Source organism: Sitodiplosis mosellana, unplaced genomic scaffold, assembly GCF_009176505.1.
Source record: "Sitodiplosis mosellana isolate CC-2019 unplaced genomic scaffold, AAFC_SMos_1.0 Smas_scaffold_4, whole genome shotgun sequence".
In the NCBI taxonomy this organism is placed as follows: domain Eukaryota; kingdom Metazoa; phylum Arthropoda; class Insecta; order Diptera; family Cecidomyiidae; genus Sitodiplosis; species Sitodiplosis mosellana.
This window is the reverse complement of record NW_022595247.1, coordinates 580,168-604,098: the sequence shown is the minus strand read 5'-3', so window position 1 is coordinate 604,098 and position 23,931 is coordinate 580,168. Positions and strand designations below refer to the sequence as shown.

Below are 23,931 nucleotides of genomic sequence, written 5' to 3'. Positions count from 1 at the left end.
TTCACTGTTTTTTCTGGTCGTCAACGGTCAAGTTTACTCTCAGTATTCATTTCCCTCTCTTTTGCCAAATGCGAATACAATTGAGAGAGTGAGTGCCTCAAATCGAATGACACAACGCAACAGACATGGTATTGCACAAACAAATCGGTGGCTACACTGGTATTTACGTAGCAGCAGGCACAGTGTGTGAATGTGTTTAGAATTGTGATTGTTTTATGTGAATGTGGCGGATTAATATTGCGTTTATTATTGTTGTTGACTATATATCGTCGTTGTCGTCTTCGTCGGGTGCTGTCGTATTGTAAATCGGTGAAATGTCCGAGAAAAGTAGATTCATCACGAATATTTATTAATAATTGTCGGCATCGCTCGTCTAAAGTGGTTAGAATTTTTCTCTGGTGCTACGTGTTGTCGTGACACATTAAAAAGTCGTGTGTATTGTGTGAGTGGTTTAAAATTTGATTTTGAAAATTAGTGCGTGTAAACGCCTACCTTTCGCTCTCAACCAATTTTCATCTCATCGCCAGACGGGAGTTGTTTTTTGAACGAGATTTGTGAACGAATTCATGTAACGCAGCACTATCAGATTTGTGAATGTTCCATTAGCAGTTGGACCGTAAATAATACTCTGTGGCGCATAGCATTTAATTGAAATAAAACAAAAGACGTCGAGAGAGCAAATTTGTAAATAAACCCACCATTTGTGTACATATATTGTTTGAAAAGAAACAAAATTGTAAACACTCTCTATCTCATTGTGGTGTTAATTGGAGTGTAGCGAATTTTGAAAAGAAACCCATAAGACGTACATCTGCGAAAGGGAAAAAGCAATACGATTTAACGAAACTGGTTCAAGGTAATAATTTCGTTTCAAGTGTGTTGGGCGTTTATGTGTTTTGTTTTGGACGCATTGATTGCGCAAAATACATTATTTATAGTGAATGAATGGTGAATTAGATCTTTCGCATGGCGCAAACGGCGTCGGTTGTTTGCGTACGGCGTGTTCACTCAGTGGAAAATGAATGAAATGCATTTAAAATAGAAACAATCAATATGTACGTCCGATTTCCACACCCAGTGACTGTCGTGCGAAAAAAAGTGAATAAGAAGAAGAAATGAATTTAAACCTGATCGTAAAATGAGTATTGGCAATTTGTGGCAGCGTGTTGCCGATGTCAATAATAATAATCATGGATTAGGTCACCGCTAAAAAAATTTATCATCTGCCAAACAGAGGTTTTTTTTTCACTATCACTCGCGTAGTGAGTGTATGTGATACCGTCTATGTGTGATGTAATAAACTCGATTTTTTGTCCACTTTCTCGTTTTTGAGCAAAATAACAAGTCAATTTTACTCACTCGGTGGCTATTTTTAAAGTGGATTTTTGAATATTCCGGGGCAAGTGTTGTAACTTAATGACATCATTGATGTCAAGAATGTATGCTCAATTGTGTACACGTAAACAAAAACGATCAAGTCAATCGATGATTCGATGAGAGTCCGTCATTCGTTCTATTACTCATTCAATGCATTCACTCGTTCAATTCACTACGATGTGGTCAGCCACAAAGATCATTCACTCAGTTCAATGAAGAAAACACAAGCATTCTTAGTCATTTATTGAATTAACGCATTCTACGCATGGTCGTGGTAGGCGTGACCGACAATTTTTAATTGAATTAATAGTCTATTGCGGTTTGCTTATTTTCAGACACATCGACGTCTCTACTGAATAATTAAAGGGGCCGCAGTTTTAATTGTTATATGTCAACAGCCACAGCAACAACAACGACAAAAATGTCATCACCACCACAAACATCGCCAACTACACCGCAGGTCCGAACTACAACCACCGAACAAACTGGTATCCACTACAGTACCATCTATCTACACACGGTTCCCGGTACTTTGAAAGTTGTGTGCATGGTATGGCATTCTTCTTTCCCTATTCATATTCAATAGCGAAATATTCGGAATGTTGCACGTGATTAATTGGACAACTGTTGTTTTCTCTCTCTATTAGGCTTTCGTGCTAATCGGTTTCATATTGATACAATGTAGTGATCACAGTGGCGTTACAACGGCTCAATTCTTCAGTACCATTGCAATGATTGGATTTTGGTTTACCGGCATTTTGCTCGTATTGTATCTGTTCCACGCGATTTACGTACTCCACAAAATCCCATGGATCAAAATTGAATTCTATTTCTGCGCAGCCGAAACTGTGCTTCTTATGCTTTCTTCTGCGTTTATTGCCGCCAAAGGAGTTGGTCTCTTTACCGCAGCAGCTGTAAGTGTTTCTGATCCACAACTAATTCGAATTTAATTTTAGAAAGTCTACATCAATTATTCCACATATATTTTATCTTATCTCTCTTTTGTTTTCAGTTCTTTGGATTTGTAGCAATGTGTGCGTATGGCTATGATGCATTCTTGAAATACCGACAATACAATGTTGTTGTAACAAATGTCGTTACACGAACAACTACAGTAACAGTGGCATAATGTGGATTATTTTTCTCTCTATCCACGTCTTTGCAACTGTCGCACAAGTGAATGCAAGCAGTGTTGCATCGTTGCTGAACTGCGTGAAATCATACCAAAAATCTTAGGAAGTTTCAACGAGAATTTCACACAATTAATTCTTTTCTCTCTCTCTCTCTGTATTTTGATCCTAATAATTTTAAGTTTAATCTTATGAGTGTTTGTAATCACCGAAGGCAATTTATATTCGCATTTAATTTGCATCACGTTCATTGTTCAAATTTAATTGAATTTATTCATCGTCGTCGTCGTCTTTGATAGTACGTCAAAATTACGAAATTGTAGAGAAAAAAAACTGTTTTCGGTTGCAGTCAAAAGAGAAGAGCGCGATTATTATTCAAGCCGAATATATTCATATGTGAATTTTAAAAAGCAATATAATTTAATGGTGTGTGTTTATCGCGCCTATTAACGCTCAGCCTCCAAAAACTCAGCCGACAATATTCAACTGATAAACAACATACCGTACAAACCGAATTTTTTTTTCTGTTATCGCATCAAATTCCGTGAATTTATCTATAGTTCCGGATGTATTTTGTATTGCATACCATTTTTTTCGCACTACTTTTGTCACTAAATGCTGAAACATTCATAGTTTTATTGAAAAAAAAAATGTTTCCTCAGTGTTTCCACAGCTTTTGTACTTTTTACCCAATTGTTAATTTTTCAAATTTGTTCAAACAAACGCAACGTTTGTATTTAAAAAAAAATCTGTATTTGCGTGTTTAAAAACTCTAAATGTCGAAGTTTTACGAATTGCTAAAGGCAATTTACCTTTACAGCAATATTTTTACAATCTTTTCATATGAAATACTCCTTTTCGACTTAGATATTTTGTGAGAGACATTCTGTGAATTATATATTGTTATAAAAATGATGAAAATAAACTATTTTCGTAAAAAGTCTTTAAATGGACTCGTTTTAATACAATTCAAATTCAAAAAAGATTTTTTCGGGTTTTAATCCATTATTATAATTCAGAATGTTCATCAAGTGATGCAAAGCGGTTAAAGATCAAGTACTATATAATGTACTATCAATGCATGCAATTAGTATAAGCAAGATGGAAAATATTTCCGATATGTTGGATGTGAATAGTTAAATGACCTGCTGTCAATAGCTGTAATAATTGCTGATTGCTTCAGTATCGAGGTTTAATCTTTGAGTGTTTGCCGGACTCGTTGAATGGAGAATTTATGCTCTGGGAATTCGTGTAGCAAATCTTCTAAAATTGAAATCAAATTCAGGCTGATGTCTTTGTTATGATCGAATTGTGTATCAACCACACTTTCGGCTCGATTCTTTGGAATTTGCTGTACTTGAACAACACTGCGGTAGCGTTTTGCGCGATTTTGCAAGCGGATGATTAGCTCTAGGTTCTGAAATAAGCGGAGAAATTGAACGAAATCGAAAATATTTTCTACAAAAGTTTGAAATCTTTTGAGGTATGTTTCAATCTGTAACTCGGAATCCAAGTTACTGGGTAAGTATACTAGCTATATTGTTACCTCCTGTTTCAGCAACACTGCCTGCTCAATTTCATTCTGCATCAACATGTACTGCGTCCGTTCATCATCGATATCTTGATTGAGTTTATTCAATTTGTCTTCGATGGCTGTGCGAGCACTCACAACATTACTTGTTTGCTTTTCAATCTCCTTTACTTCCGCTCTGACCTGTCCCAATTTCGATTGTAACTGATTGAATCGATACTGCATTGTGTCGATTAGTTTGGATTTTTTGTGTGGCAATTTGTTGCGCATATTCGCCTGATCAAAGATGTGTTCACGATGATGAACACACAATTCCATGTCGGCCACCAATTTTTCTTGAGCACGTTTCAATTCGCCGAGACGAACTTCCATGCGACGAATTTCCATTTTCATCGACCCAATTTCACCCGACTTTGCATACTCTTCATCATTTTGCCGCTTTGCTTCTTCGATCATTTTCCATTTGGTTTCCCAGCTCAGTGCTAAGTGGTGTCTATCCAATACAACTCGTTTCAGTTCATCGATCTCATTGGAAATCGAAATCAACTCATTTTCCAGTTGAATTGCCGACATTTCGTCGTCGCGAAGCTTATCTACCAGTTTCATGTGCACGAATTGACATTGCTCTGTTTCGGAGGCGTTATTCTGCCGCTTATCGCACAGTTTTGCACTCAAAATATCCAATTTGGTATTCAAGTTTTCGATGTCACGGATGAGATTTTGATCAGACTTCTCAATATCGACCAGTTCACTGTCGACTTTCAACATTTTCTGATCAACTACGAGCAACTCTGCAATTGAAAATGATAAACATTGATAAGATAGGTAGGTGGGAAAGAGATAGCATTATACAGACGTTGCCGAGCCAAATGTGACTCATTCAGTAATTGAGTTAGTTTCTCCGACATAGACACAATGTTACATTGCAAACGAAGCCATTTATTCTGATCATTTTTGATATCGATCTCCAATTGGGAGATTGTCGTTTCCAAATCTTGGATCTAAAAATATTCATTATATTTCATTACATTCCACAGAAAAATCATTTTCAAAAATTTATAACTTATTTAAAAGAAATGCGGAAAATACAATGAATTAAATTAAATGATATGAAATTATACTGCTCTCACTTTGAGTTGCAGTGGATCATTTTCACTGCCTCCGGCTGCTTCAATTAATTTGGCTAATTGCTTGTTCAAACGATCGTGAAGCTTTAGCTTCTCTTCGATGGCTCGTTTAATTATTTGCAAATCTCTATCGTAATCTCTTGCTTTTTGCTCGAATACTATCTGCTCTTTCTGTAAAAAAAATATGACAAATACGTCACAATAAATACGTTCGTTTTACAAAAATATTGCAAATAAAGAAAAATAAAAAAATTCTATGAAATTATTTAAATATTATTATAGCACTACATGACGAAAGTCAATAATATTTTCACAATCAAAGATATCAGAGCAATAAGATGACAATCATGTGTATGCAGACACATGACGTAAACTCGCACTTAGCTCAATTCTTCGGGAAAGTGATAATAAACAACAATATTATTATTATAAAACATTTTTCATTATCACAAAATGGTACGATTGAACGCTTACTGCGCAGTATTCGTCAATTGAATATTTGCCTATTAAATATTAGCAAATTTGCTACCAATAATTTACGGTGAAGAAAACAATTAGTAAAAAACATGATGCATTAGATACTTTACAATTAAATCATCGGCATAATCTCGGCTTCGTGCACTGATTCCTTTCAATTTTTCCATCTCAAAGAGAATTTCCGATAGCTGAGCCTCTGTGTTATTCATCATCAGCTCCATATTTCTGCGTTTATTTTGCAAATCACGAATGTGTCGACCACGTTTTTTACTCGCTTGATCCGTGGTCACTTGGTCTTGTAGCAATTCCAAAATATGATTCTCCTGTTCAGTTTTGTTATTCACTTGACGCTCGTGCTCACGCGATAGGGACTTTAAATTTCCATCGAGAAGGTGATTTTCGACAGAGGCTTGATGCAACGACTTTTCGGTTTCTTCTATTAGCAGTGTGAATTTATCGATTTTCCTATTCAAGTCAGCCAGCTCACGCATTGCCTTGTCATCTGTGTGATTACGAGAAAGATTTTATATTGGAAAATGTCAAAAATAAAGGGCCTTTGATAAAGGTATTAAAATCCACAGAAATGACTTCAACTAGATTAAATACTTTCAAAATGAATTGAATATATTCGACCTAGACAAATTTCGAATAATTTTAAAAAAAAGTTTACTTCAATCAAGAAAAAAAATCATTAGATTAAAAATTTAAAAAATTTCATTACATTGTTTACTCAGATGTTGTAAATCCTCGGTAAGGCGTTGCTTGAACTGCTCAAGATTTTCATTTTGTTCCATTTGCTTCGTCGCCTCCTTTTTCGTAGCGTCAATATCGTTCTGAATCACTTTAATCTGTTCGTTTTCCTTGCTGACATTTTAACGTAAATGAATAAATTAATTCTGTCTAGACTCAATGAAAAACGAAATACAAATAACAAACCAAAAAGAAAACACTCACGTCAATTCTTCATTTGTTTTGGCCAATAATTTATCCCTGTTCGAAATGGCATGAATCACCTCATTCCACGAGCTAATCAAACGTCGATTGTCCGTTTGAAGTGCATCCAAATCGGCATTTGAACCAATGAGTTTTGCATTTAACATTTCGACTTGTTGTTCATGTTCGGTCAATTCCTTGACTATTTGCTCAGATCTCATTTCACATGACATTACTTCCATTTCAATATTTAGCAATAAAAAGTCCATTTCCCGTTTCTCTTTGCTAATGCGGTCCTTTTCCTGTTTGTCCTTGTTGAGCACCAGTCTAGATACTTTTAAATTGTGTTCCATTTCCTTTTGCCACTTATCAATGGTCTGCTCTAAGGTTTGCAATTTCTTTAACTCAGCCACCCGGTCGGCATGTATACGCTTTGCATCACGATGGAAATTATGCAGTAGTTTCAATTCCATTTTCGATTGTCGATTATCTTCTTCGCATTTAACACGTTTCTCGAATGTATCCGAGATTCGTTTATTATATGCATCCAAATCCTCATTTTGACGGTCGATTTTCAGCTGTAAATCGTATAAATTTGAACCAATTTCCTCACGTTCATCGTTCAATACTTGGATTTGATTGTCTATTTCAGCATTCTCCTTTATTAATTGCTCATTGATTCGACTTAGATGCTCTTTTAGTGTGACTTGGAACTTTTCCAACAGCGGATGGTCAGCAACAATTGCATTCACGGGCAAAGTTTCACTCGCAAACGACATTTTCAATGCACGTTCATTCAATTCGAAATAAAATGAATTTCTTTTATTCTTTGCAACGGAAAATAAAATGAGCGAATATTCGAATCGAATAAACGACTACTTTGTTGATTGTTTACTTAATATCGAAAAAATACACACGGCTTATTAACGGTTGCCTTGGAATCATACACTCGACATAAATGCACCGGCATACAAACGTAAACTGAATCGCTAACGGCATTTCTGTCGTTCGCCAACTACATTCTGTGTATATGTGTTTGTTTCCATTTAATTGACATAATGTTTGGATCGCATAACCACCAATTTGACATGTTACTTCTCATAAATAAATTTCGGTTATCTTAACATTTTTTGTTTTTCAATTTAAACAAAGAACGTCAACATTGTTTGGAATAATAACAAAACGTGGTTTCAAAAAAAAAATGTTTATTTTTGTCGCCGGATCGGCGATACTTTTCAAGATAATGACAACTTGTGTTTAGCTTCCAATGGACATGAGTTGAGGATATAATGCATATGTCTTTTTTTCATGTAAAAAATAAGCTGGAATGAATTTTCCCAGGGCTTCGCAACGCAGAAAACATGTTGACATTTAATTCGAATCGCAAATAAACATTTCGTATTTTAAATCGGTATTGGTATGCCAATCGAGAGTCACATTGCAAGTAAGGATTGACGAAAAATTGCGTCTGTATTTTAGCGACAGTTAGGAAAAAATCCGCAGTTACATGAACATTTTAGCATGCCATAGCGCGCGCATTCAGCATCAGCATTTCAAATCGATCAGACGCTCAGTGGTTACAGTGATTTTTTTGGGTCTATAAGTCCACCAATATATTGGAATTTATAAACTTGATTTAGATTATTTGAAGAAATTCGTGAGATAAAGTAAACATTTGTGAAAACTATCAATCACTACTATCGTACGTAGAAAGAGTATTTTGAGAAAACGGATAAAAACATTGGAAAAATGGAAACGGCAGAAGAGCTGGAATTGGGTGTCATCAAAGCTCGAGAAATGCTCAACAGTAAGGGGTTCAATATGGTTTTTCTATGTGTTAAAGATAATAAAAAGATTAACTTTCCAGATATCAACGAGTTTTTGATGACATCGGAACAACATTCATCAGCAATGCCAACAATCAATCTGGTGAGCACAAAAAAAGTTTAATTGAATGAAAACTTAGCTTGATTGAAACATTTTTTTTTTCAACATTATTTAGACAAAAATTGACGTCGATGACGAAGATGGCAAAATTGACCTTTGTGACGATGGCAACATTGATTTTTGGCGGAAAGAATTATCCATCTCATTGGAAAGAGCGATTAAAGCACTTACGGCTCTTAAGCGACTTGGACATGACTTGAAGAAGCAAACAAAAGGAAAATCCCAAATTTTGAAACGTTACACTTACAAAAAATCTTCGTAAATATTCAAAAGGATCCATCAGAAATGTTTACAACACCTTGTCTGTCTATTGCGAAAAAAGACACAGTACAAATCAGACTACAAAAATCGGTTAAAAGCTTTAATTTTAATTAAACTCACAAGATCTTGATTACAAACAATATTTTTACCGTAAACACTAAAATAGTCTAGAAAAAAATTCGTTTTATTCTAGTATAGATATTTTCTAACTTTTTCAACAAAAGATCATTTTTCATCTCAATTCTTGTCAATCAATAACCGTTTCTAGCAAATCAATAAACTATTTTTAAAACAAACTATATATCAATAGCCAACCAACTAATCTATTTTATCTAGTGAAATATCTTGAAGTGTCTTAAAAAAGTTTGGATCATACGTGGATTTTTCAGAGTAATCAAAATCAAATAATTCGTTACGAAAAAAATCAACGATCCCATTTGCAAAAAGCGTGCGTTGAAACCGTGTAAGAAAATAAACCATTTTAAAGTCGAGCACACACGTTTTATTCTGTTGTGTCATGTGTGTAGGATAGTCACTGCCTCTTTTCAGTATGATATATGCGTCTCTTTCAAGCGGTGACATGATCGTTTGTTATCGAGAGTCGGTTTTCTTTCGTATGCAAGTGATGAGCTGTTGCAGAGTGCACACAGTACGAGCGTATCCGTTGACCAAGTGCATATGAGTCCATTTGCGACACACAAACACATACTGACTGTGATAAAATACGCACTCCTATCTCTCTCTCTCTCTCTTGCGCTCGATTTGTGCAGTAGTTTGCGTGGCGGTAGAAACTGAACAAAATGAAGAGTGAGAAAGAAAAGAGGCAGCGATTTATTCAACAAACGACATCGTCGTTTTCCTTCCGTTATGTGTGTTGCTGCTACTGTGATTTTTTTGCACCTCATTGCGTCCTCTCTCTATACATTTTCTAAATTTTTGTTTGCAAAACCGAGTGCCATGTATCTGTTCAATGCAACGCGGCGAGAATGCGTTGTTGTTTGAATAAGATTGGTTGGTCACAATATTATCCACTGAAAACTACTTAAATCAAAGGAAAAATGAAACAAAACAGCGATTTGAGGAGACGCATAGCAAAACTGCTATATCGTGTGAGCACGCGGCCGGGCGAGTAGGTTTGCGTTAACAAGCATATTCAAGAAAGCATTCGCCAAAAACGGATATGTACATATAAGCTGATTCGTATCATATTGATGCATTTAATGCTCCGCAACAGAGCGTTCCGTTGTGTGTTGCACAACACATTCCGTATTCGAATCTCCGAAGGCACGCTGTGGCTAACCGGCAACACGAATTAACCACATATTTTTATACATATCGTTGAAAGTTAAGTGGATAGTTCGTGTTGGGTGCCTTACAGCCAGAGAAAACTAACTCACTTTGGTCAGTTGAAATCTGCACCCCATTACATCAACATGTCATCGCTAAAAAACGTTCATTGTTTCGTAAGTGTGCTCCTTGTGCTCTGGCCGTTTTCGATATGATTATTATTTATCAAATAATAAGTTCATTGTGTGCTGTGATTTTCTGACAAATAATAATCATTCGATTGTTCGGCTAAAGTGTGCTTGTTAAAAAGGGAAAAAAGACTGAATAAAAATCCGACGACCGACGACTGACAATTTTCAGTTTCAGTTTAAAGTCATTGCAAAATTTGAAAGTGTAAAAGAAGCATGCCGGCAAATAAATCGGATTCGATGCAGTCGTTGGCTTGCCGAGATATATAAACTCATTTTTTTATTTCTTAATTTTGAGATTTGTGCAGATGTCATGCATTGAATTTTTACAATATTTTTGTGATCCGAACGGAATTTCGTGTGTGTGTGTGTGTGTGTTGTGGCATGAAGAGGAAAAACAACGGAGCGAAGAAAAAAACCGTAAATGCCGAATTCGTTTGAAAAAGGAACGAGCGACATAAACGTAAAAATCACTGTTTTTGAACGAATTGCAAACTATATTGACGCCGCCAAATGAAAACAAATAATAAACAAACCCGACAACGAGTCGCAACAACAGCAAAAGAAGTGCGCTGTGCACAGTTGAACAAAAGCGATGCAAGAATGGATCGAGTGAGGGAGAGAACAGAACCTACTAGCAAAAATGTTTTCGATTGAATCACCAAAGAAGGTCACGCAAAAGGAAAGAAAATCATCTCTCACCGAATCGAACAAGGCTCGAATAATGAGAAATCGGCGATCATCGGACTCACTGTGTTTTTTTTCCTCTGTTCGTTGCTTTCACAGAGCCGTTTTTGGTGCAGTGTTTGTGAGAAAGAGTTGTTATGTTTTTTCAAGAGACCCTTTTTACAAAGTGACGCGCGCACGTTGTTCAAATTGCTGGCGCATAACAAATTTAAATTTTAAATTTATTAATTCGAGCGAAAAAACTGAATGTTGTGAACGAGAAAGAGAGCGCGCGCGCGGTACTATAAGGATATTGAAAAACGACGACAGCCAATTCACAAAATAATGTATGAACACGAACAAGACGAACCACGACAACAACAAAAGTATAAACAGGCTACAATAGAGTCCGCTTTGAGACGATCGATTTGGGAGAAAAAACCACACACAAACACATATACCATCCGTGATATTCGGGCAGCAAAAAGAGAAAAATACTCCCCGACTAAAAATTAAATCAACAAAATAACTCATTGAAAATATGACTTGGGCGAAACTAAAAAAAAAATGTGACGAGATTTTTAAACGCGTTCGCAACACACAGTATGTCTCTGTGTGTTTTTCCTTCAGCTACGTTTCCATCAGCTCGAAATATTGGTCAAAACCAATGACCGACGAACGAAACAGTTACGGTGCAAAAAAACCATTACACCGATACCGTGATTGATGCGTAAACATTTATTACTTCAAGTAAAATATGCGAACGCAAAACATATTTAAATATTAGCATCACGTAGAAGAGGAAAAAAACACACGCAAAACAGCACAAATACACATGCAACGAGCTATTGGCAAATGAAGGAAAATTTATTGATTTGAAATCTGAGCGATCGACATCGTAGGCCCTAAAGATCTTTTTTCTCTCTCCATCTTTATCTCTCTCCTTCAATTGGATAATTGGGCCCGGTAATTAACCAATTATGCAAATTGATATGAATTTAGAAATCACAGCTTTCCTTCACCACGACTCGCACTGGCCCAATGCACAAAGAAGAGCGTAAAAATTGCACACCAAAAGCTTGAACACGCGAAAAAAAAACAACCATTCAACGCGGTCATATCGAACGTGCGGACAAAAATCTACATCTATAATCTGAATTTTCGACAAGTCAATTCTCAAGGTGCTGCCGTTTTGCTTGCCTTATGCATGTGTATTTGTGTTTGAGGTGATGTTTTTTCCTTTCATCTCTCTCAAAAGATGAATGATGGCAGTTGAGTGGTCGTTGCATTTTGCATAATATCGTTTTCACCAACGAACGCATAAATTTATCAATTTATTGAGTCAGAAAATGCCGATGGTAACCAAATCAACTGAAATACTCGAATTCTCAGAATTTGACCGATTCTTTTTTCTTTCGTTCGTTGCTCGTTCTCTTTCACTATTCTCTGTTTCTGGGCACGGCAAAAATTTGTTACGCGATCACAATTCTATCTGCTTATTCCGGCATATACACATTTTTTTTCTCTCCCTCTCTATCTCTCTCTTGGTTCGGCTATTTGCGAAGACATAATTTTTCAATCGCCAAATCGAATTCCAATAAACCGAAAAAAAAACTCACTTTTTTATCTTTGACCAATTTTTTTATGATTTGCTATCAAAATTCGGACATTAGAAATTCGATAACATTTGCACGTGATTTGCGTCATAAAACAGCGAATGATTCGTTTACAAATCATGATTACAGACATTCATTGAAGGTCGACTCGAGTCGCAGTAAAAACGGGGGCAAAACGGATCAATTTACGTCTAGCGACACAATATTATGAATGAAATTTAGAAAAAAATAAATTTGGACGAAAATGTTCGGCAAGTGGATCAAATGAAGGAGGTGCAGACAGTAGACAAGGAAGCACATTTGACACTCTTCTAATTACGTATTATATATCCAACACCTGAACTGTGTTTTTTTTACCTTCATTCGGAATACAATGAACCATAACCATTTGCATATGGTTAGCATGTCACAGCACATACACACATACACAAAATTCATTGTATCCTTCTCAAAATTACTCTTTTTTTCCAACACCATGCTCTTTTTTCACATAAAAACCAACCAAACAAACAAAAAGGTGAATTTTTCTCAAATGCTGCTGTTTTGCCGTTTCAGAGTATCTGGCCGATTGTGTTGACGTGTGCGACGGCCTTTTTTTGCGGTACATTGTTTCAACGTAATGGAATTTCCACAATCTCAGCACATTGCACGAATGGTGCCAATATGCATGTCAGTTTTCATCGAAACTTTAACCAAACGTATACGCTGGCCGCCGAACAAACTGTAACCGCATTCCTACGAAAAGGCCAAAATGCAAGGTATGTTCCGATTAAATTGAGTTTCTGCATTTATTTTTCACTCTTCTGATGGATACACTTGCACACACACACTGGTCTCTCGGTAAGAGACCGTGACATCAGACGGTTTAAGCGCAAACTAAAAACTGCCCGGGAAAAAAATCGAAATAATTCATCAAATTCCATTGGTGCGTGGCGTTCGGAGGCAAAAAGAGGAACTGAATTGAACTGAATTGGGCTGCTGCTGCTCCGTAAAATTTGAATTTAAAATGCAATTAAGCCTGTGTTTCGTTCATTAGCGCCATTTATGTGTAGAATGCGAAACATCAAATACCGATGCAACAAACAAAAAATGAACGAAATGCTGTGCAGCGAATGTGCTCTCGAAATAATCACGTTTTAATGTTTGTGTTTACTGGAATAATAATAAGTGAAGATTGTGTGTGACTTTTTGTGCATTGGTATTTTTGCACGGACCCTTTTCTATCGCTCTCTTTCTCTCTTGCTCTCGCACTCTCGACCATCTGTGACTCTTTCGTGCTAATGATTATGTGCATCAAATCTATATATATTGTGTTACCAAGTTCAACTACACGAAAAAAATGCGACAGAAAATCTTAGACGAGAGAATTCTATATCTGTATATATGTGTGTTTGAATTGCGTCAGTCGATCTGGGCCAAGAAAGCCCATTTTAATGCATTGCACTCGTTTAGATGACCGTTTTATAGGTCAGTTTTGGTTTCACATCACCCATACGAAAGCATTTTTACCATTTATTAGACTTGAATGGCTGGTCGTTAGACATGTTGAATTTTACTTTTCTGCCGAGTTTTTTTGGTGCGTTCCATTTAATTTTTGTTTTTGTCGCATTCCGTGTACTCTTTTTCGCCATCATACGCATTAATGACACTTGACGCCATGAGTTTTGCACCATTTTCCATAATCGTTTAGCTCGACGACGTCTTTTATATGTGCCAACAATTACTTCAACGACAAATGCCACAAAACTTATCAATAGGCCGAGTATCAACACCGTAAATGTCCCATCCAGATGATTCAGTGTTAGAACAATGTTTGTTTCTTGGTTCAGATCGTCACCGTTCTTTATATCTCGAATATGATTTAACGTTGTCATGTTGTAGTAAAAGTTGTCGTATAGCTTTTCAATGATGCCAGCATCTCTCATGAACATTATCAAATTACTGAATCGTCGGAGCAACGGAAAACCACGTTCGCTTATCATTTCCAATTGATTTGCAAACACATTGAATGGCAACGCATACACATTATGGATGGCTTTACTGGTAATGAAGATACGATTTACTAAAATAACACGCTTTCCCAGCGCCACATCTGCCAGATTTTCTACCGTCGGCGAAAAAGTTTCTTCCGTAGCATCGTACAACCTGTATATCGTCTGATCGTATGGATTTTCATTGTTAAACCAATCCCTGTTTTCCTCACGACCGCCTAGATTTTTAATTAATTTTCCCTTAATTTTCATCATTTCAAAATTATATCAATAATTCTGAGTTATTGTGTTTAAAATTTCGGATTCTGAGGGACTTTCCCCATAATTTCTTGATCAAATATTTGTGGAATATGAAAAAAAAACAAATGCTACTGAACTAATTCTACTATTGCACTCCAACTCACCAATGGGCAAATGTGAATCGATAACCTCCTCAATCGTATCGATTTGGTCTTCCAGAGCGGGATGGGTGAAGACGCGTATCAATTTCGACGTATAGATCGTGGTAATATTCATTCCGTAAAGTGCTAATGCAACAAAAAATACACGCAGAGGACTTAACAATGGTCGATTGTTGGTTGCGTGGCCCAAAAATACAGAGAAACTGTTCAAAGCAACCAGAGCTGGTTGTCCATGAGGCAGTTTTTCTCGTGTTACTCGACCGAAAAAATACCATGCAGCCGCAGACATAATGAATGTTACACACAATCCAATCCAAGTGATGTACTCAAATAGCATTAGCATTGCCAACCACTCCGGTCGAGTTTTTGCAATGAAAACGTACCTTACGCGGAAAATAACGCATATTCCGTGAAAAAAGCACTTATAATTTTTTGGGCAATGTATAATTTCTTACCAAGTATACGCATCATGTAGATAAGCAGACGTAACACCAAAGTCATCATGCACTAAGAATACACAATGTGAAAAAGAGAAACATTACATTACCATCTTTCTTGTAGCCTAATGCCAGTTTGTTACGTTGCAATATCTTGGGATGTGCTGGCGGTGGTAACTTGCCTTCATTGTCAGGGAAAAAGCCACCAACAACAAAATCGCACTTATCGTTCCGAAGCATTCCTAAAATTCCAGTCCATGAACCATTTCCTACTGGCTCACCTCGATTCTTTTTCGTACAATATGTGTTTATCTGTGGCCAAAAAAAAAAAACGAAAACTGAGTCTGAACACGTTTCGAAACCAATTCAAATTCAAATAATTGAGCTAATGGAAATATCCCTATCGTTACGTCAAATCAAAAATCAATTTCTAAATGTCACTTTTCCTCATCACGCGAACAAATTACGGCAATATGGTGAATGGAAATAAAATCAACAATTAAAAAACGATTTGATGAACGGAAAAAATATGAACATTTAATTGGTTGACGATATCTAAGGTGTAGAACTGTACCTTAAATTCAAGTTTATGCTGCAACACATGAATGATATCAATTTCTAAGCCACTTGTGCACCCAGCATTGATGTAAGGTTCAGCAACGCGAGCACAAAATTTGAATGTACAATTTGGTAACACCTTTGGTATGTGTGGTTCTGTCACCCAAGATATGGTGGTAATATTCCCCTGTAGTACTCCATTTCGACATGTGTCCAATAAAACTGGCCGTAACGAGCCTAAAAATAGATTTGTACATACCGAGGCAAAAAAAAAACAATACGTGAACATTTTTATTGACTCAGTAATTATGTGCTAATGCAGAAAAAGAGTCATTTACCACATTTAGTTTTGTTTCGATAAGGATTCGTTACGTAAATATTGTATTGTGTAGCGTCAGTCGCATACAGAAACACAACGTTTGCAGCATTATAGCGATCGTACATGAAACGAAACAATTTATACGCCAATTCTCTTTGTGTAGCATTCGTTGGCTGTACATTTGGATTGTCAAAAAGGATGAGAAATTTTGCTCCCGGGTTAAACGACGCTTGTGAAATATACGAACGCATCAGCTGACCAAACTGAAATCAAAAAAAAAATGGCACACAAAATATATCGATTATTATCAATAATTAGCAGTTTTTGCCGTTTTCTGTATTTTCAATTCAGTGTGTATTACGTGTTACCTTGTTAAAGTCATCCATAACAAGAACGTAATAGTCTTTTGCGTAAATTGTGTTCGATTGCACATGTGACGCTTTTCTAGCATCTACAGCATTTGAAATCAGTATTATTTCCATTCTATTATAGAAATGAACAAAATCAATTAAAATTATTGTGAATTTAAAAAGAAAAAAAAAATATTTTCAAAGTAAAAAAGTATGTTAAAAGTGAAAAATACTCGTCCAAATCGTTGTAAATGATTGCCTCGTGCACCCACTTCAGATATTGGCGTTGAATATTATCGGCCGGAATTGATAGATTTCTCGTGTATGCCACAACCATCGTTCGAGATCTCGTCAATGCGTTTTCATTCAAATACAACTGCGACATTTTTGATAAACACTTTACACCGACATTTGCCGCCGATGGACCGTATGATATCACATTTTTAATCCAAATCGATGCATTACAGCACCATATAATGCACAGAAGACTGAAAATTACCAAATGAATATTCTTTAACAACAAAAAATTCCTCATAACACTTTGTCAATGGTCAACTAGGAAATGGCCGTTCATTCCTATATTCACCTGTAAATATATGGATCATTGAATGTGGTGTGTCGAGTTTTGCAAGCATGTCGTGATTGTTGGCACCATTATATGCAGTCATGAATAGCGAAATATCAATATTGTTTCTGTCCTCTTGGCACTCAACCAGTCACGCAAAGTAAGTTTTGACTTTGCGCTGCACACACAAGTGGACTGCAATTAATTAAATGGTTGAAGATGGTTTTATCCGCGGGAAAAAAAACGGCATTCTCGTGAACATTCGTGCTGCTCATTTTACAGTTTGCCATGTGTGAACAAACAAATAAAAAACATCAATTACATTTAAACAAACCAACTATTGTTGAAGTGAATGGGAAAAAAAACACAAATTGTCTCGTAAACTTTTTTCTTCGCCTGTCACCACAACGACGTCAGTTTGTGTGAAGAGAATGAGCAGCAACGAGAGAGACACGAGAGAGAGAGACAGAGAGGGAGGGAGAGAACAAGAGGAAGAGAAAGTCAGCCGGCGAATATAGAAGTAAAGCGGAACGGAAAAAAAAATAGAAAAACACACTTGATAACGAAATATATTGTTGGGGTAGTTAATGGATAGAATGAAGTTTCAAGCACCAGACGTCTGCACACATTTTACGTACCGCGAATAGCGCCCGACACAATAAAAAAAACACACACAGCATTTTTATGTATCGTTTTCACATGTATGAGCATGCTCACGTACTTTTACGACAGTTCCAATGAAATGACTCATTGTCAAGCACTGCTTTTGGCGCGGAGAGCAAGAGTGAGAGTTGATAAAGAGCGAAAAAGAGAGAATGACAGAGAAAACAATAAATGGTACATATTTTTTCTGTATTCCAACGCGGATTCTCGCCATTTCTCAATTCCATTTTTCCAATCGCACAATTTATGGTCGTTTCAGTAATTTTAACTGTAATAAAATCATCATTTTCCCTGATTTATGGCCACAAATTGTCGTTACTATTATATATTTCGAGTGATACTAGTTTGGATTAAGTGGGAATAAAACCTATTACGTTTTGGCAATGAAAGTTGTGTATGGCGATAGTCGAGTCGTTAATTTTTCAACACAACGAATAGAAACGAAGAAATATTCCGTTTGAGACTATTAAAAGCATAAGGAGCCCATTTCGAATATAAAGTAACGATTTGCCAAAATTCATTGCATCCATAATTTTTGTGCTGCATTTTTTTCTTCTTTTTCTCTTTAGATTTTCTGTGAATTTGGACCAAACAACGCCGCTCACTGTTTCCATCCATGTCGATCAAGTGGGCGTGATTATTCCACAGCTGTTTTATAATGAATCGGGTAAATAATTTTATTCTCACAATCGGGTGATTTGTGTCTGTAGTTGATACATTTTTCATCTTTTTTTCTCCCATTTTTTCGCAGTGAATCTATCAAAGTATTTCCTTACCAATGTATCGGTCTATAACATTCCGTGCGCACCGAATGGCCAGTACGATATTTTGGTGGCTTCCAAAGGAAACGCTCAGATCAACGTCAATGTTTCGCAACAAAAGCCATTTTTAGCTCAGAAGCTACTGCAATACGTTCAAACGTCGCGGATTCGGTACGAAAATCGCATTCACAAGCGTCAAGTGATTTTCAAATGGGACAAAAGGTGAAGCTCAAAAGATTTTTTTTAAATTACTAAATATTTTCTCAAATGAAACGTTGTTAGTTGCTCAATTTGAATGTTTTACAGCAAACTCGACATTCATGCAGTGCATTACTGTTTGGCCATAAACACTCACAGTAATCAACGAACATTTTGCGATGCAATGGATCATGTGATTGGAAAATCACCGAAAATGTTCTGTTCGCGATTGAAAGGCACACTCAACAATTACTTCTATCGGCCAGTTGATCGAATTTCGAATATTGGTAAAGTATTTCAAAAGTCATATGATTTAAACCTCCAAGTTGGACTCAAACCTAATGAAAATTATCATTTTTCCAAACCAGATGCTAAGCGTGGAACGGCTTTGGCTTGCACTGGTCCGCGAAGTAGACACACACTGGCTGGATTAATTCCGAACAAAAAGTATTTCGTCGATGTGTTTGGCATACATAAGATGGTGCCTGGGCTGATATTTAAGCTAGCTTCAACATCACTTGTGTTCAACTATACAAATCCAATTGAATTACACGAGGATCAAACTGAACTGGGTAAATGGTCGGAATTTGACAAGCGAACATCGTTCGTGTTCAAGGTACGAACTGAAAAAAGGCTTCAATTCCGTTTTTCGTCCGATTTTCCACATGAATATTAACATATTTTCATTCGTATCTTAATCTAATCGCAATTTTTCATTCCATAAACAGCCAAATGGCACGCAGAGTGCCAAGAGGGTCATGTTTCTAGTCATTCCTTGCGGTCATCCAGTAAAAGTGAAAGTATCATCAGTCAAGAGATTGAAAAAAGTTGTGGACACAAACATAGCAACGATGCTAAAGTTCAATAATCTTAGAGAAAATGATCGATTCATGGTTAAATTCTCCCCGACCAACTCAGACGAAGGCTTACAGCGAAGTAAGTGGATATGTGATGAAACCAAATTTTGTTCCGTATAAAATAATCGTGGTAACATTTTAGGGAGTTTCAAACTGGTGGCGACAACCAAATCGAAATTCGTAAACTACCCAATGTTACCGGTTGATATGCGTGTGTCAGAGGTGACTTCATTGAGCACTTGCAGTGAATCAACCATCGAATGGCATCCATCGCCTGATCCACGCCCAATAACGTGAGTTTCATAACACTATTTTTCTTTGTTTAAAGGAAACACACTCGAGCATAATGACAATTTGATCATTCGTTTCGTTTGTTTGATTTTAGCTACTGCATTGTGGCAATAAAGATTCAAGCGAAGAGCTTCAACGATTTTATTACAAGCATTGACACCTGCGACATCGAGAAATACCAAAAAAAGTTTCTGCCAAATAAGAAATACGATTGTATAATGAGTTCGCACAATGAAAGGTAAGAGAAAACGATTCTGATCATTTGATGTAATTTCTAAATGTGTGTGTTTGATCAACAGTTTGGCCAAAAGTATGGAACGTTTCAAATTGGGGAATCTGGAGCAAAATCATGGCTACATAGTGCAGGTCACGTTGAAGGTGAACAAAGAGGTTATCGCTTATCAAACGCTGAAGCTATTCAAAAGTCATCATTGCTTCAAGCCCATTCTAAATAATGCTAATCAGTTACCGAACGCAGCGCCTCCCAATTCTACTGATCGACATATTGAGGACAATAATATTTTTGTGTCATAAGCATTCGTATATTTAATCGTGCCCAATCTAATCTTATACGTATTTATGCTAATTAATTCCTTTTGTACTTAATATTAATAATAATCGAATTGCCGACGATGAACAGCTTCAATTCAAAGATATATTTATCGATCCGATGTTGGGTTACAATTTCCGCATATATAAAATTTGAACGAATTGTACTCATTTAGACTACACATTTAACTCTAAAAAAAACTCATTCATCGAATGCCAAAGTATCTCATATAAATTCAGAATGCCAATTTTTTTAAAATAAAAATGAAATTGCTAAAAACCACAATTTAGATATCTTTCGTGAGACATATTCGAGATTGCTTTACCGTCATGTGTTTAATTCAGCCATTCCGTGCAAGATTTTGATGTCATTCTTTGAACAAAAAGACAATAAAGACTTTTCTACATTTTTACTACTTAGAAGCAATACAATAATTTCTTACTCTTGTTTTTCCTTTTGAAATTCGTTCCACAAATGGTTTGTATTTCCAATTTTTTCGGTGATACCAAAAACTTTTATCGAATCAGAAAAAGAGAACCCTTGAACCAATTGATTTCTTTTTGACCGTTTTCTTGTTTATTCCTCTTTATTTCAAAGTAAATAAGTAATTTCATTACATGGACAAATTCAATCTCAATCAAGTAATGTTTGGTTACAATGAAACGGGCTATTACTCTGACACATGTAATTCTCAAATTTGGCAAAAATCAAGATAGTATATTAAACCTGTTGCCGATTTATCATTTAGAATAAATGGGTCATCATGAAATTGAATGGTGATGCCATTGTTCATCTGAACTTTTGACTTCACTAGAATACCTATTGCACACTCTTCTGGGGGATGTTGCTCCAATCGACAGGACTAATAAGAACCGGATTTGGCAGGTCGAATTGGACCTCTGAATTCTCTAATATTCCATTTACGTTATATTTCACCACATCGTTTTTGGAATCATACACAGCAAAAAATAAAAGTCTACATCTGGGCGTTTTTTCAGCTAAAGACTCATTCAGCCGATATTTCTGCTAGTACCTTGAGCTACAGGCGAAATTAGTAGGAAAGATAGTGGAGAATATCTACAGGTCCTCTTTGCTACTGAGTTACATCCCAAAACTATGGCAGGATATAAAGGTAACTTTTATTCCGAAGCCTGGTAAAAAGGATTACACATCTCCCAAATCATTTAGGCCAATCAGCCTGTCGTCTTTCCTTCTTAAAGGATTGGAACGACTATTAGATAGACATATCAAGGAGAAGCTGGACGGCACGAACACTTTGGATGGGAATCAACATGCTTTCCAACAAGGACGTTCCACTGACACAGCACTCCACAGTCTTATCTCCAATGCAGAGTATACACTCGCAAATAATGAATATATGATATCTTCTTTTATGGATATCGAAGGCGCATTTGACAATGTTACGTTCGAAGCGATTGACAAACATATTGCTAATTGCGGAATAGGTACTACTGTCAACGCCTGGATAAAATACATTTTAGCGCATAGGACTATTAGTTTCTATCACCAGGGTGAAAGAGTCTCAGCACACGCGACTAGGGGCACGCCCCAAGGAGGTGTCTTGTCACCATTACTCTGGATAATAGTAATGAACAGCCTAATAACCAAACTTCGAGCACTTGGCTTTGAAGCCATTGGTTATGCGGATGATCTTCAGATTTGTTGTAGGGGCAAGTTTTTGAGTACCCTTTCTGATAGAACTCAACACGCCGTAAAATTGGTGGAAGATTGGTATCTTGAAGTAGGTCTCAAGGTGAACCCAACAAAGTCGGAAATAATCATTTTCACAAGACGTAGAGACCTGAGTGGCTTCCGGGAACCTCTTCTTTTTGGCGACAGAATATCGAAGAAGGAAGAGGTGAAATATCTTGGTGTCATTTTGGATCCGAAACTTACATGGCGCAAGCATATTGAATACAGAGTCGAGAAATGCCTCAGAGTCTTCTGGAGCTGCAGATCAGCCATAGGAAAGACATGGGGACTAAATCCTAAATGCTTGCTCTGGCTATACTCCTGCATTGTCAAACCAATGATTGCATACGGTGCTTTCGTTTGGTGGCAAGGCGAAACACTTTCTTCAATAGTCAGAGCGAAGCTGAATCACTTACAAAGAGTAGCCTGCTTGTGTGTGACTGGTGCATTGAGCACAACACCACAAGCGGCACTCGACACCCTATTATCACTACCGAAGCTGGAGGAATTTATCGAATCTGAGGCATATAAAACTGCCTACAGACTAAAATCCTCCATACATTACAACCCATACAATAAAGACACACACATTGAGGCACTGAATCAACTGATATCAATAGATAACATTCTAAGTGCCCATTCAGACAGACTCTCAAAACCAGTATATGCATTTGGGAAGACCTTTGAAGTCAGATACACAAAAGATATGAATGATTTCTGCAGAGAGTTTCAGTGGGCCAACGTAGCACTCTTCACCGATGGCTCTTTGAAGTGCGAGGGCGGAGGCTACGGAGTACACTGCGCCTCTCCGGAAATTAATATCTCAGGGTCAATGGGAATAAATGCCACTGTGAAACAGCTGGAAATTACAGCCATCACAGAATGTGGAAACGAAATTTTAAAAAGAGGCATAGCGGGTAAGATTGCTATCTTCACAGACAGCCAGGGAGCCATCAAAGCCCTTGACAACTACGTGATAGACAGCGAAATTGTTCTACAATGCCACTTGACACTACAAAGACTAGCGCAGAATTTTGATGAAGTTCGACTGATTTGGATTCGTGCGCACTCTGGTATACGCGGAAATGATACTGCGGACGAGCTCGCAAAAGCGGCGGCATCTGTAAGGACCTTTGGCCCAGAGCCATTCCTACCAATTGACTATTCAATTGTGAAGAGGAAGACGGAGCTTTGGCTAAAGGAACACATTAACGCACGCTGGAGAGCAACGAGTTCAAGCAATCAGACGAAGCACTTCATAAGCGCCCAGTCCAACAAAATTACAAATCAATTGATCAGTCTAGACAAACCATCTCTCAGAATTGCGGTTGGCCTCTTAACGGGACACGCAAAGGTGAATTATCACCTAAAGAAGATGAGGTTACGTGACGATCCGGACTGTAGGCTGTGCGGAAGGGCGGAAGAAACGACATCTCACTTGATGTGTGACTGCGCTTGCCTACGCAGCATCAGAAAGGATTGTCTGGGAAACGAACAAGCACAGCCTAGTTCAATTATAAGAAATATATAAAATCATTCAATGGTTTACGTTGGCCTGTGAGTTTGACTCCAGGCTAAAAATCATATTTTAAACAAAGCAATCTACTACAACGAATTATGTCCGCAACGGACATAAACGGGCGTCTCGCAATAGACTGATAACAGCCTGAGCGACGAGTTTTTCCAAACTCCCCGTACTATCCATTAATCCATTACAGGCGAAATTCCGCTTATAAT

General features: G+C 37.0%; 4 protein-coding genes across 6 annotated transcripts; 3 read left to right on the top strand and 1 right to left on the bottom strand.

Moving 5' to 3' along the window:
- The first annotated feature begins 99 nt into the window (after positions 1 to 99).
- Positions 100 to 3,456, top strand: LOC129566695 (plasmolipin-like). Of its 2 annotated transcripts, none has more exons than XM_055442850.1 (4): positions 100 to 856; positions 1,713 to 1,927; positions 2,025 to 2,291; positions 2,390 to 3,456. In XM_055442850.1, exons 2-4 carry the CDS (start codon positions 1,766 to 1,768, stop codon positions 2,504 to 2,506), a joined length of 546 nt encoding a protein of 181 aa, XP_055298825.1. In that variant the 5' UTR covers positions 100 to 856; positions 1,713 to 1,765; the 3' UTR covers positions 2,507 to 3,456. The 2 variants fall into 2 exon arrangements, with proteins under 2 accessions (XP_055298825.1, XP_055298826.1); XM_055442851.1 differs by lacking the exon at positions 100 to 856 and adding an exon at positions 1,318 to 1,651.
- LOC129566626 (coiled-coil domain-containing protein 40) lies at positions 3,244 to 7,354 on the bottom strand. Its single transcript, XM_055442710.1, has 7 exons — positions 6,597 to 7,354; positions 6,364 to 6,506; positions 5,753 to 6,144; positions 5,169 to 5,336; positions 4,895 to 5,039; positions 4,054 to 4,829; positions 3,244 to 3,924 (listed from the first exon to the last, which is right to left on the bottom strand). Exons 1-7 carry the CDS (start codon positions 7,352 to 7,354, stop codon positions 3,700 to 3,702), a joined length of 2,607 nt encoding a protein of 868 aa, XP_055298685.1. The 3' UTR covers positions 3,244 to 3,699.
- Positions 6,459 to 9,305, top strand: LOC129566696 (uncharacterized). 2 transcript variants are annotated; one of them, XM_055442853.1, is made up of 3 exons: positions 6,459 to 8,382; positions 8,443 to 8,504; positions 8,578 to 9,305. In XM_055442853.1, exons 1-3 carry the CDS (start codon positions 8,325 to 8,327, stop codon positions 8,782 to 8,784), a joined length of 327 nt encoding a protein of 108 aa, XP_055298828.1. In that variant the 5' UTR covers positions 6,459 to 8,324; the 3' UTR covers positions 8,785 to 9,305. The 2 variants fall into 2 exon arrangements, with proteins under 2 accessions (XP_055298828.1, XP_055298827.1); XM_055442852.1 differs by having other exon boundaries at positions 6,459 to 8,504.
- Positions 9,306 to 9,884: 579 nt separating this feature from the next.
- LOC129566692 (uncharacterized) lies at positions 9,885 to 21,058 on the top strand. Its single transcript, XM_055442846.1, has 10 exons — positions 9,885 to 10,246; positions 13,096 to 13,298; positions 18,394 to 18,491; positions 18,576 to 18,807; positions 18,892 to 19,070; positions 19,152 to 19,399; positions 19,512 to 19,719; positions 19,783 to 19,933; positions 20,026 to 20,169; positions 20,231 to 21,058. Exons 1-10 carry the CDS (start codon positions 10,217 to 10,219, stop codon positions 20,463 to 20,465), a joined length of 1,728 nt encoding a protein of 575 aa, XP_055298821.1. The 5' UTR covers positions 9,885 to 10,216; the 3' UTR covers positions 20,466 to 21,058.
- Positions 21,059 to 23,931: the final 2,873 nt, after the last annotated feature.